Source organism: Lonchura striata, chromosome 4, assembly GCF_050655825.1.
Source record: "Lonchura striata isolate lonStrDom1 chromosome 4, ASM5065582v1, whole genome shotgun sequence".
NCBI classification, from domain to species: domain Eukaryota; kingdom Metazoa; phylum Chordata; class Aves; order Passeriformes; family Estrildidae; genus Lonchura; species Lonchura striata.
The window spans coordinates 21,903,791-21,917,320 of record NC_140706.1 but is presented as its reverse complement, the minus strand read 5'-3'; the positions used below and the strand labels follow the sequence as shown (position 1 = coordinate 21,917,320).

At 33.1% G+C, this 13,530-nt stretch overlaps 1 protein-coding gene across 10 annotated transcripts in view; it reads left to right on the top strand.

The window, feature by feature from the left end:
* Nucleotides 1-13,530, top strand: part of ARAP2 (ArfGAP with RhoGAP domain, ankyrin repeat and PH domain 2) — a 144,134-nt gene that overhangs the window by 76,865 nt on the left and 53,739 nt on the right. For all 10 annotated transcript variants that reach the window (XR_014955079.1, XM_085578571.1, XM_085578573.1 and 7 more), the window contains 7 exons: nt 2,776-2,939; nt 4,400-4,612; nt 6,197-6,302; nt 8,143-8,290; nt 8,998-9,066; nt 11,269-11,343; nt 12,347-12,464. Coding sequence is in view for 9 of the 10 variants with exons in the window: in XM_085578571.1 (XP_085434697.1) it covers nt 2,776-2,939; nt 4,400-4,612; nt 6,197-6,302; nt 8,143-8,290; nt 8,998-9,066; nt 11,269-11,343; nt 12,347-12,464 (893 nt within the window). In the remaining variant the exon portion in view is untranslated. The remainder of the gene's footprint in view (nt 1-2,775; nt 2,940-4,399; nt 4,613-6,196; nt 6,303-8,142; nt 8,291-8,997; nt 9,067-11,268; nt 11,344-12,346; nt 12,465-13,530) is intronic.

Sequence of the window (13,530 nt, the reverse complement as noted above, 5' to 3'; positions counted from 1 at the left end):
TTTAGCCTGTGTTTATACTTAGTCTTAAGCCTTGGATTTAATATTACTTTATATTTTGATAATGACAATTAGTTCAGTGAGAAATGCATGCATTTTTTACTAATTCTGTCTGAAAACTCTATGAAAGACATGAACACACAGAGGTTAAATCTGCAAAGTTATCTCCATTGTTTCATGAAGTTCTGTAGAAGATTTCTACTGTGCTTGAGGAAAGTTCTGCTCTTCTGCTGGGAATTATTTCCCCTTTTCTTTTCATTACTTCCAGGTTCAAGGAGATAAAAAATTCTTTCCAATTAGGGGGGAAAAATTGTTACATTTGTCTGGAAGGACTAAACTGAGAAGGACTGCTTTAAACATCTTATTTTTAAATTGTTTTATGTTTTTCTGTTTTAAATTTATTCCAGGTGTGTTCTCTGTCAGCCAAAAATGATTGAGGTTTGAGATGAGCTTTTTAAGCCACTTCCATGGGAAATTGACTGAGTTCTCAAATGTGTCTGGCACTAGTTTATTTTTTTTTTTCTCCCTTCTTTGCTCTTGTGGTGCAAATGTGTCTCTGTTTTATCTTACTTTTTGATGATGCCACTCTGAAAATTTTTGACTGGGCAAGTATAATTTTTTCAAAAATAATTAGTTGCCTTCTATGAACAATCCAGGTTCTGTGATAGTGGTATGATTTTCATATTTATATTTCTTACCAGCAAGTTCTCTTTCATGCCTGTGTTGGTCCCATGGGACTACAACTTCAACAAATACCACATTTCTTTGCTAATTATTAAGTAGCCTCTTCCCCTGTAACTGAATTGAGCTCAACAGCTTCTTAAATTTTAGAAAACAATGAGAACATCACTCTGTATTTCTGAAATATTTTTTCTAACGTGATACATTGAAGGGAAGATGGAAAGATCCATAAAATACAAGGTGATCTTTTCCACATAGCTTAGGTATTTCATATATCACAACAATTGATTGGCAGGCACATGATTAGACTTTCGTATCTCTATGAAAAATGTTGATAAGTTCATATGACCTTTGAAGTTTAGTACAGTATTTTTTTTCTCTCCTCCTCTGGTATCAATTCATTGATATGCAGCAGAGTTGCCCTTTTCTTGTTTAGAAGTAATAATATTTTCACTTTACACTATGTGCTTTCTGTATATATCATAATTTTTTGGATAAAAAATAATCTGTTGAGACTTCCATTTATCCTTTTGTTCTGCGGGGAAACAAACCTCCAGTAATTTTCATATGTATGTACATTTCTTGTGTTGGAAAGCACCATAAATCTTTATAAATCATTGTCCTAACCTCTTCTGGTCTGTGAATAATAGTAGGAAATGATTAAAGTATCTTGCACTGTCAAACTTTTTTCTACTCACTTAAAACCTTTTACTTTCCTTATATATGTATGGCAGTTGCAATACCAGAAAATGTGGTGATGTATTCTTTGGAAGGCATTGGTTGAGAACTACCTGTTTTGACAAGTCTTAAGGAAGCTTTCGACAGCACTGAATTAGGCACACTCCTTTTGCTGCAAAAATAGAAGTTTTTGAAAATTATTTTTTTTTTCTTAGTGGAAGAGAGAGACTGTATTTCTACTATACAAGCATATGTGGTCATTAACATAAAGACTTCCTAAAAATGTGGTCCAGTGGGATGAAATATTTTAGTTTCATCTACTCTGCTGCTTTATGGCTCAGTCTGTATGGTGGATCCTGAGAAAAGTTTAGATCCTGGCTGTGTATATGTAATACACTGATTGCATCCCCACTTCCTACCAAGATAAGAGTGCTGGAATGGAAACATTTATAAAAGCAAAATTGAAAGATATTAACAAAAAGAAATGAAATTAAGTATTCCCTCATCATATAAAATGATGATCAAAGTAAATATATTTTCTCTTTACATGAAACTGTTTTTGTAGAAGTTCAGTAGAGCATTTTGACTTATCCTAATTAGCAAAAAAATGGTCATTAGATAAAATTGATCCCTTACATGTCTTTAGTGAAAGATAAGACAACACATGTACAAAAGTTTGCTTACTATTTTAACACTTTAAACAGCTGTTTATTACACACATGCATATGGTTGGACATACCCCCTTAAACTTTTCAATTTTGATATTTTCTCTTAGAAGCCAGCTTGTCAGGGTGCCACACAGGAGATTACTCTAGCATGCTTAAAGAGTCGGAACAAGGCTGGGCTTTGAGACACAGGCAAAGTGCTGCATTAACTAATTCTGCTTCAGCTCATAGCTTTTTCATATATGTTCCTTAGCTTTGTGGTAGTGGGTGATCATTTTGATATTTGTGTAAGGAGAGAAGTATGTCTCAGCTACTCTATAGACAGAGGTTGGTGGGTGTCTGGGGTGTTTTGAGGTGTGAATACAAAAGAAGGAAAGCTATTTACAGTGTTGAAAGTTGTCTCTAAATTTGTTTCCTTCTTAGCCATGGCTTGGACATATGAATGCATAATGTAGTTGCAAAACTGAAGAACAGTTATTAAAATACTGGCAGGTTCTTTCAAAGGCTTGTGACAGTGTTTGTGGATCTTCTTTCATTTTTTATGGCACTGGTAATACAGATGAATTTGGAAAAAAAAGATGCTGTAACAATAGACTACTGTCACAGCTTTATGTGGTAAAAGGTGCCATGATGTCTTACTCCAAGTATATATATATATATTTTTTCTTTTCTGAACATCTGCTTTGTTGCCATGGTACAATAACATTAGTTTTTAATTTCTTTCCTGAACTCAAAATATTTTTATAATTTTCAGAACGCTATACATCCATGGCCATACAAAGCTGGATTTCATGGTCTGGTATACTGCAATTGAAAAAGCAGCAGGTACAGATGGTAATGCACTACAAGATCAGCAGCTCAGCAAAAATGATGTCCCTATTATAGTGAACAGCTGCATAGCGTTTGTTACACAGTATGGTAAGTAGAGTGGATTTTATTCAAGCTAAGATCATTTGTGTAATGCCTAAGCGCCCCTAGTACCAAGTCCTATTGAATGAGTTTATATATTACTTAAAGTATAACTATGCCCCTCATTAGCCTTGCTGTTCTTTAATGAGATGGTGCAATACACTACCACATGTGAGAATGGCCATTTTGGGGAAATACATCATGGTAAATACCCTTTATAGACACTTTTCTATTTTAAATTTTGTGTTGTTTGCCTTACAAAACTCAGCCTTGGGGTCCACTGCCCCAGTGCAGACAACTCAGCCCAGAAAACGAAGTCTGCAAATCTGGAAAAGCTGTGGTCTGAACACATCTTGGAAGCTGGCATTAACTGTGGAGTTGAGTTCAGTCTTAGGCTGCTGTTTTTGCAGTGAAATAACCTAAGGATGTATAGTTGGTTGCCATTTATTTAAGTAAATTTTACGAGCATAACTTTCTGTGGCATTAGGTTACATGCAGATGATGTTTGTGTACTTTTACTAGTGCAAATTCATGAGTTTTCTTGTGAGATTGCTACATGCATTTCAACCCTGTACATGTCTGTCTTTGGGATAATGTGTCTATAACCTCTGTCAGTATGAGATCCCTAATTTCTATTTGAGTCATGGAAGTTCAACTAAATAACCTTTGGATAGGGTAACACAGCACTATTGTAAATAGTAGTATTAGGGTTACACCTAGTGCCTAAAAGTAAGAAATAAAGCTTTTGTTAAATTATTTTTAATTATTAGCAATAGAACTAAAGTTTTAAAAAACAAAAGTTTTGACTACAGTAACATGTAGTGATTGAAGGTAGTCATGACTTTGTTTTAAACTATACATTTTCTTTTTAATTTGACTTTAGTGATTTTTTTTTACATATAAGAATAGTAGCTGACTGATGTCTTCCAAAAATGAGAAAAATCAGAAAAAAGGGTATTTTCTACTAACCTGAGGCTTTTAAGAATAAAATATTTCAGGTTGGATGAATGCAATAATACTTTCAGTCTTAAACTGAGTTCATCCATAGAGTAATAAAATAAAAGGAGTTTTCTCATGAAAGCAGCTGTATTTTATGTGCAATATAATATCTATAATCAAAACTTCTTCTCTTTACTGTGCCTTTTGAAAGTACTGTTTTAGGAAGCCCTGAAGAGATTTGGGGATTTGAAGTGCCTGTAGATTACTCTTGCAATAGTGATCCCAGGCTTGCTTACTATTATGATGAGTATTTTTGCAAAGAGGTCTACTTGGGTATAAGAAGACTTGGCAGTGTTTTCTCTAATAAAGGGAGCATATGTAAAAGATTAGAAAGATCCTGTTAGGAAATGCAACCACATATAATTGTTTGGCAGCCACATATAATTTCCATATAGTGATGTCTGAATTTTTTGAAAGAATACTTAATTTTACATTAATTTATTTTTCTCTTCTGTATTTTTGTGCCTTAGGTTTAGGTAGCAAGCAAATCTATCTTAAGAATGGGGATTCTTCCAATGTGGCCGAACTGCTGGAAAGCTTCAAAAAAGATGCAAGAAATGTTAAACTAAGAGCAGGAAAACATCAACTTGAAGATGTGACGGATGTACTGAAAAGTTTTCTTTCTCAAATAGATGATGCCCTTCTCACTAAAGAACTTTATCCATTCTGGATCTCTGCATTAGGTAAGGTATTCAATACAATAAATGTTATATGTATTTCCAGTATCAAATTTGAGGGAGCTGTTAATTTACTTACCCTGTGTTGACCTATGTTATTTCATAACTGGCAAAACAATGTAGTGAGGAAAAAATATTTGGGGCACGGCTGCAATAGACGCATGTTAATCAGAGATGATTTTTATAATGTTCTTTTAAAATGTTAGTCTCTATATTGAAATATTTGCAAACGACAAGAAACAAGCGGTTTCCTTGCCAAACTGAGCTATAAAATTGCAGGCACGGCAGTAAGAGATGCATGGGAAATGCTGACAGAATATGAATTTCTATCTTAATGAACAGGAGTCACATATGCATATTTCTGTGTGGCACATTTTGTCTTTATAAAGAAATATTAAAAGCATATTCCTATTTGATTTTACTTAGGTTCAACTATATGGATGTTGCTTTAATATGAGCCACTAGAGTTTCAGGAAATTAAAGTATTACATATTTTCAACCTTTAAACTCAATTTCAGAGACTACAGGAAAAAAATATTAAGCATTTATTCACTTACCACATGATTAATTGCATCAGAAAACATAAGTTCTGAGGCAGTTTAGATTTGTCAGGTCTTTTTACTGGTGTTAAAATGATTCCCCTTCCTGATATGTATACATGGCTAAAATTCTTCTTCAGCTTTACAACAGAAAATCCTGTCCTGTTAAGTGATACAGAAGGAACTTCTAGAAATACTAAAAAACATTTAAGGAAATGGAGTAGAAGGCCTTTAAACTGTTGTTTTGTTACTTACTTTTTCTTCCTTACCAAAGACACCAAAACGTAGTCAGTAGTTAGTGGAGAGCACCATCAATCATCCAGAAGATTTCTGTGTTTTCTTTTGAGAAACTTGAGAGAAGCAAGGGACTGAGGGGGAAAAGAAAACTAGCTAAATACAATCTGCATTAACTTTGTTTATGCCCTGAGCATAAGGGGGCAGCATGGGGCAGCAGACTTAAGGTAGAGAGCTGTGGCTGTGTTTCAGATACTGTCATTCCCAAAACTGGAATTCCTGCCATTGGCCATGCCATTGTTCAGCTATATGTGGCTTATTTATCAGCCCTTTCCCCTCGCTCTTTTCTAATCAGTCTTACATATTCTTAGATCCTTAAACTACTTTGTGCCTTCACACACTTGTCCAGCACATATTTAAAATATAAAAATATCTTTTCCTTTCTCATTACTGGTAACTCTTAGAAGTACATAGGCATATGTGCATACACTGTTGCACTCATACATGTACATGCACAAACTACAAATTAAATATACTTTGAGAGAAAATGCAATTGCTGTTCTGGGCCTTAGTCTTAAACAGTGGCAAATGGTGCTTGAATATAGAACTGTCTCTCTTTATTGGTGTTTCTCTGAACTGGTGTACAATAGTAGATTTTTTTAATAGTACATTGTCAGCATTGACTTTTTGAAAAAGAGGTTGATTTGGTAAATAGTAATTTTAAAAGACTAGATGATGCTGATACAGTTAATGAGAACTGCTGTTGGTTTTTAGTGTGCATTGTTATTAATGCTTAACGATTATTATTTTCTGGCAGATACACAGAATGAAAAGGAGCGTGTGAGGAAGTACAGAGCTTTTATTCGGAGTCTTCCACCAGTCAATAGAGCAACTTTGGCTGCTTTAATTGAACATCTTTACAGGTCATTGCAAATAGTGCATTGTAGCAGAGAAATTCTTATTATGCATTCTCAGTACAACTCTACAATATATGAAATGTAGCTTGTTTCATTAGCTAGTAATCACAAAAACTTATCTAGTTACAGCAATTAATTACTTTTGAATTCCTTTAATTGATAATGTGTTTTTTCTTTGGTTGTATTTTAGCAGTAGATTATCTATAAAAATCAATGGATTGGAACAGCCTTGCAGAGAGAGAGGGCTGCCAGTGTATGTGTCCAAATAGGGTAATTTTTGATGTAGCTTCTTTATGAAATTTTATTTTACTCCAGTCTGCTAGTCTTCCAGAGGATTATTGCAAATGGTTCTTGAAATTAAAATATTTTTGTCAGTGAAAATGTCCTTCTCCACAATCTGTTTTGCACATAATAACTTTGAGAATTACATACCCTTTCTGTTTCTCATCAGTGCTTCATTTTACAACTGAGGTAGGTGGTAGAGAATATCCAAAATACAAACTTGTTTAAGCACCAAAGGTCATGACTTATTTCTAGATCAAATAAGGGGCAGAAAATGTGTAAAAAATAAGTGACAGGATGATTCTGAGGTGTCAGAGTTAAATAATACTGGTCTATGTTATATCATCTATTGAACAAGTCAAATTGTATTTTTGGTGAATTGCAGGGAGTATAGAATGTGTAGAAAGTTCTCTTTACAGGATGTTGTGTTCAGAAGTTATGACAGGTACATATTACAATTATTAGATAGGTACATAGCCAGTGTAATTTAAAAATATTTATGTGATTATGAAATTGATTGGTGTCCTTATTTGGATAAAGATTGTACTACATATTGGGTTTAAGAAGTTTCTAAGCTGTTTAGTTAGAGATATTAATATGATGTTGCATCTGTTCTGAAAGTAGTATGAATTTATGCATTTAATAGCCAAAATTCTATGGTAGTTTAAAGTATTTGCCTTTAAAAGAGGGCATGTTATGTAAACAGCAGAACTGATATGAAAGCTTTACCATAGGGATAGGAAATAAGAAGGACCTAATTTTTTTCCACAGTTTGTTTGATCTTTGATCTCAAGTTTGTAGGATGTACTTGCTGTACATAATATAGTGAAACTGGAGCGCTGTGTGCAGTTCTGGCGTCTGCAGTTAAAGGTGTTTGAATGCATCCAGAGGAAGACAACAATGCCTGTGAAAGGGCTGGAAAAAATTGCCTGTGGGGAGTAGCTGAGGACTCTGGGCTTTTCTACTCCAGACAAAAGGAGGCTGAGGGGTGGCCTCATTGCTCTGTGCAGCTTCCTGAGGAGTGGAAGGGGAGAGGGAGGTGCTGATCTCTTCTCCCTGGTATCCAGTGGTAGGGTGCATGGACATAGTTCAAAACTGCATCCAGAGAAATACCAACGTGAAATTAGGAAGCATTTCTTACTAAAAGGGTGGTCAAATATTGTAACAGGCTTTTGAGAGTGATGATGGATGATCCAAACCTGTCACTGCAGATGGACAGTGTCCATAGCAAGATGCTTCAGCTTTTGGTCAGCCCTTAAGCGATCCAGCAGTTGGACTAGGTGATTGTTATAGGTCCCTTCTAACTCAGGTATTCTATTCTGGTTTTGTTGTTTTCTATTCTAAGTAGCTTTGATATCACTTGAAATGCAGATAGAAAGTTTTAATTTTTGTAATGAGAAATAGAGTATAAACACACATTGAATAAATAAGTAATAGTACATGTTTTCATTGCATTTCATGTGATTACCTTTTCTTCAGTGCTCTCCATATTCTGTAAAGTAGCCTCAGACAATCAAAGGAACCAATGAAACTGTCTAAATACGTTTATTTTTTCCTTCAACAGGGTACAGAAGTGTTCTGAAATTAACCAAATGAACCCTCAGAATTTAGCTGTGGTGTTTTCCTCTTGCTTATTTCAAACTAAAGGCCAAACTAGTGAAGAAGTCAATGTAATTGAAGATCTAATTAAAAATTATGTGCAACTTTTTCATGTAGGTATATTCATATATATCTTACCTGCTCAGATGTTAGAGATTCAAAATTACAAAAGTCTGCTTTAAAATGGTCTTCCTACTAGTTCAAGAGCTGAGGCTTTACAGGATTTTTGAACTCTAATTCAGTGGATGTTTTTCTTTGGCCTGCTTTAGATTTTATTTCCCAGTTAGTTTAACCTGTGTAGGAAAGACTGTTTATGGGATGCTATGAGCTACTGTTTTCCAAAATGATGCTCATTCTCCTTGCTGTCAAAAGCTTACTAAATTTAAGAAAATTTTATGATTATGATTATTAAAATAATGCTTCTAATCAAATTTTATAGGTCTGATCAGAACTGAAGCATGGAAGGATTTTGTGTTCTTAGTCTCCGAGCTGTGATTACAATTTGTTTTGTTCCTTAGACTCAGTAATAATGTTAAATCCAATTGGACAGAAAAGCTACTACTAACAGCACTTTGTATTGGCCATTTTGATTTGGAGTTGACTGTGCCACTATAACATTGTTTTGCAGTTTTTCATTGATTCCCTTCTGTTTCAATGTTCAGTATTCAATTAAGTTTATAATCATGAGTCCCATCAATGAAGAGCTGTTTCTGATCGATAGAATATTTTGCATTCCCATTTCTATAAGAAGATGATTGGTGGTATTGGCAATTGTTACCATAACTATTATTAATCACTCCAAAATTATTTATTTATACAGATAAATGAAGACCAAGTCAAACAAATGGACATAGAGAACAGTTTTATTACCAAGTGGAAAGACACTCAGGTAAGTGTCCAGTTAGGCATGGATAAAAGGGAGTGAGGCCTTGACATCTCTGTACTTAGGTGTGGGTGTTCTTCTGTTCATCGCTGAGGCAGCATCACCCCAGGCACTGCACAGTTGCTAAGTCATGCTTGAACCAGGTGTGAGATAAAGTGGCTCAGCTCACCTTCTTACTCTCCTCATCAGTTCTCTGCAGCAGTTTGCTACAGGCTTCCAGTTAGGGTTAAAACTAATGATGTGGTGCAATTGATGATGTAACAGCAGCACTGTAATTGTGTAAATGTCATGGGTAATTGCAACTTAGGCCTCAAGCAGATACGATTAAGAATTGTAAGAATTCTTTACATTTAACAACTGATAGTTGGGCATCATGGCATCAAAATGTGTGCATATATGTGGGAACATCAGTGATGTAGATACTTAATACTTTGGAACATATAGGTTGCCCCAGTATTACTATCTCTGGTGATGCAGAATGTTCAGAGAACAACTCAACTGAATTTCTGCTGAATTACTCAAAGTTCACATGTCTGAAATGTCACTGAAGTTCTGTTCCAGGTGGCACTTCATTAGTTGTTTTTCATTTTCTGTCCACCATATACTTATGCCAGATGTTGCAGTAATTTACATCACATTTTCTCTCCATACGGTTGTTTATGTGAGCCCAGTGGAAATCATGTGTCAGCTTCATTCTTATTTCCAACCTTTTTCTGTAATATCATCTGAAAAGCAAATTTTATAACTAAATGAGCCTTTTTGAGTCTGTGCCACTATAATTAAGCAGCTTTCTTCAAAGTAGCTTTGTAATGCTTTTCCTCACAAATGCTTCCATTAGTTTTCTATTCTCAAAGATGAAACTAACTTAAAAGTTGCTGTTTTTCAAAATGTTAATGTTCTTTAAAATTCAGCGCTGCCACTTACTTTGCTATAGAAATGTAATCTTAGCTTCTGTAAATTGGTCAAAATGTATCCCAAAGCTCAACTGTTTATATATATATATATATATATATATATATATATATATATATATGAATATATGTCTTTCTATATACTTTTCTTAACCTTTTCCTCTGTTTGTAGTAGTATATAAATAATTAAATACTGTTCTCAAAAATGAAGACACAAATTGTTATCTTAGTGTTAATTTGATTATTAATTCTTTATATTTGCCTATTAATAGAATGGTACACCTGGTGAGTCCCTGTTTCTGCCTTAATTTTTCTCCCTATGCTCTGATCGTCACTTATTTTTTAGGAAATACTTTTTGGTACTGGAGATGAATTGCAATCTTTTGAAGATGCTTATGACTGTACTAAAAGGGAATTAGAGCAGGCAAAATATGAGACACTTTTAACTTTAGAAAAATAATTTCTCATCCATGAAGGTAATTTTATTGTCATAGATGAGCAAACCTAGTAACAATGGAAAACTGTTACATCCCTTCTCATAAATCATACTTTTTATTGTGATCATAAGATGTTGGATTATTTCCTTTCTAATTTGAGTTATTTGTTGTTAGACATTCTTAAATAATATTTGAGTATATGAAATTATTATACATGTCATAAATTTGCTTTAGCTGATTATTCCCCATTAGCCTTGTGTGCAAAGTCTAGCCTTTTCTCCAACAAATTTGAAGAGTTACATTTAACAGAGGTTGATATCAAGAGTATTTGTTTTAATTCTTTCTTTAATTAGGTAATGACAAGTTTTTATTGTGATTAAAAATCATAAATAGTTATTTGTAGTAATGAATTTTTATTTTCTTGATATGTCCATATGGCTGTGTGACTGAAAATAGTCTGTTATTTGTAATTTTTCATCTCACTTTTAACTAAGTAATTTTGGAGTTACAGTCCTTTTTCATTATTTTAAATTCTGTTAATCTGTTTTGATTCTAAAGTGAACCTGAGTAACCTTCAAATCAGAGTTACGGGTCTGGAAGTTTAAGACACTGAGATACACTCATGTCTTAGTCTTTGTAGTCTTAAATGTAAATTTAAAATTTCCATTTATGCCATGTCTCTCTTAATTTTCCTGCTCTTGAATCTATATTTGTAAATTAATGTTAGTTTTGTTTGATATGATTATGTAGGAGTTATTCAGGGGTTGGATTTTTCTCCTGAATCTGTGATAAATAATTATATTCTCCTTACTTAAAATGTTAATTTTTAACAATCAAATTTTTAAATTCTTTCTTTTTAGGTTTCCCAGGCTGGAGATTTGCTTATTGAAGTTTATGTGGAAAGAAAGGAGCCAGACTGCAGTATTATAATCAGGGTTAGTGTGTAAAAATTATACAGTGATTTTTATAAAGCACTTTTTTTGGAAGTGTATCACATTTATTTTAATATATGTTTTTGTATAAGAACACAATGAAAGTATGAATTTATGTTTATCACTGTTCTTTTGAATATTTTGTTTTAGAATTTACTCTGTTGCCTAAATTATGTAAAGACTGATTTTTATGCATTTTTGCATTTTTGAGAAAAATTCTAAGAAAAATGATACTATTTTAAAGTGGAGATGTCCTGTTTTAGTTTTGCTGTAGTATAAAACAGTATAAATTTTCCCAACTCTACATTAACAAATACACAATGAATGTTGGTTTTATTTGATTTTTAGTTATGACCACTAAAATGACATTCCTCCTTTCTTGTTGCTGTGGCTCTCTTCTTTAAGTGTTAAGAAACCAAAGCTTGTTACTAACTATAATAGAGATTTTTGACCTTTCTGTTTAGCAGTGTATTTAAACACCTGCATCTCCATGTAGTAGTATTCTGTTATTTTTTATTACACTTCTCTTTTTTTTTTCCTTTTTGTTCTGTTCAGCATATGGCTCTCAAACACTTTTGTTTGTACATATATGGGGTATGTGGTATACATAGATGGACATATGCACATAAGAAATGCTTTTTAAAATAGGAATAAAAATGGGAATATGCATTGCTAAGATAAAAAAAAAATGGTGCTTCTCTAATATTTATCTTCCCACACCCAAGAAAATATATCAAAGCTATTTTTTTCCCATATTTTTCTGGAGTAAAGAGAACGATTTTAAAGCTACCAATTTAAGAGTCATCTTAAAAATATAACTTCATCTTATAGAACAGAAGAAGGAAAACCTGCTTGAATCTGAAGGATATTTTATGGGTTTCCAGCTCATATATTTACTGTAATTTTTTTTTTCCCTTAGGGCAATTGCAGGGAGGAAGACTTTGAAAAACTCTATCAGAAATCAGTAATTGAAATGTATTGTAAACTGACTCAATTTGTATTACAGGTATCACCTTTGATGGAAGCAGAGGAATTAACTAATGATGTTTTAGGAATCAAAAAAATTATTCCCAGCAAAGATGATATCTGGACTGCTTTTGAAGTACTTGAAAATGGAGAATTAGGTTAGTGACACTTAAATGTATACATGTCAATCAGCTTTTATCTTAGTTTTTCAATATTTAATATCATCAAAAGTTTAAAGACTTCATGGAAACAAAAAATCACCTTCATGCCAATGTTTTACATTTGATTGTTGTGGCATCTGCATGATTTCTTTCTTCACTTTGCCAGAAATGATGTGATGAATTGTTTTAAAACTACTTATAAATTAAGGGCTGAGAAGGTGTTCTTTATATTCCAGTGCTTCGCAGTTCATTAATCATCAGCTATAGAAAAGTAGGTCTTACTAGTAAGTCTTAAGAGTAAAACCCTATTTTCATAAGGATGTCAGCACTTGATTTTATAAGCAATAAAGCTTTCCAAAAATTAAATGAGAAAACACATCATACTTAGGAGAAAAGATCTTTTTTCTTTTGCTTATTCAAATATTTAATATATGTAGGTACAAAAAGGAGGCATAAAGTGTGTAATTCTTTACACACTTTAAAGTGTGTAAATTTGTTTGAAATATGGGTTTGCTGCAAATAAAAGCAAATATCACATGGCCACACCATGAATGGTAAAGAGGCTTTAACATTGGGTATACTTTATACATGCTGGAGCATGTTTAAAATGCTGGAGAATTTTATTGTTAAAGATAACTAAAATAACATAAAGCAATAGGGATTTTGTTAATTAAAAGATATTTTGATGAATATTCCCTAAGGTAATCTTAGGGAAATTTTGAAGAGTATATGGGTACAGAAATAGGTAACATCTATTTTCATTTCCTACTAAGTTGCTGCTCTTAAATATTTTCATGTTACAGAGGAAGACTGTGAATCTGTGTATTTCTGTAGTGAAGATACCTGTTTTCAAGTCAAGAAAAAAAAAAAAAAGAAAGTGGACAAAATAAGATTACTAAATATTGTTCAAATATTTTTTATTACTTTTGTGTATTTGATTTTCAGATGCATTTTACTAATATTACTTATGTACTCAGTCTGAGCCTGGCAGTATAAAAAACTAGGATGGAAGTGTATTCTCCCTTTCATCTGAAAATAAATTATCCTGGGCCCTCTTTATATC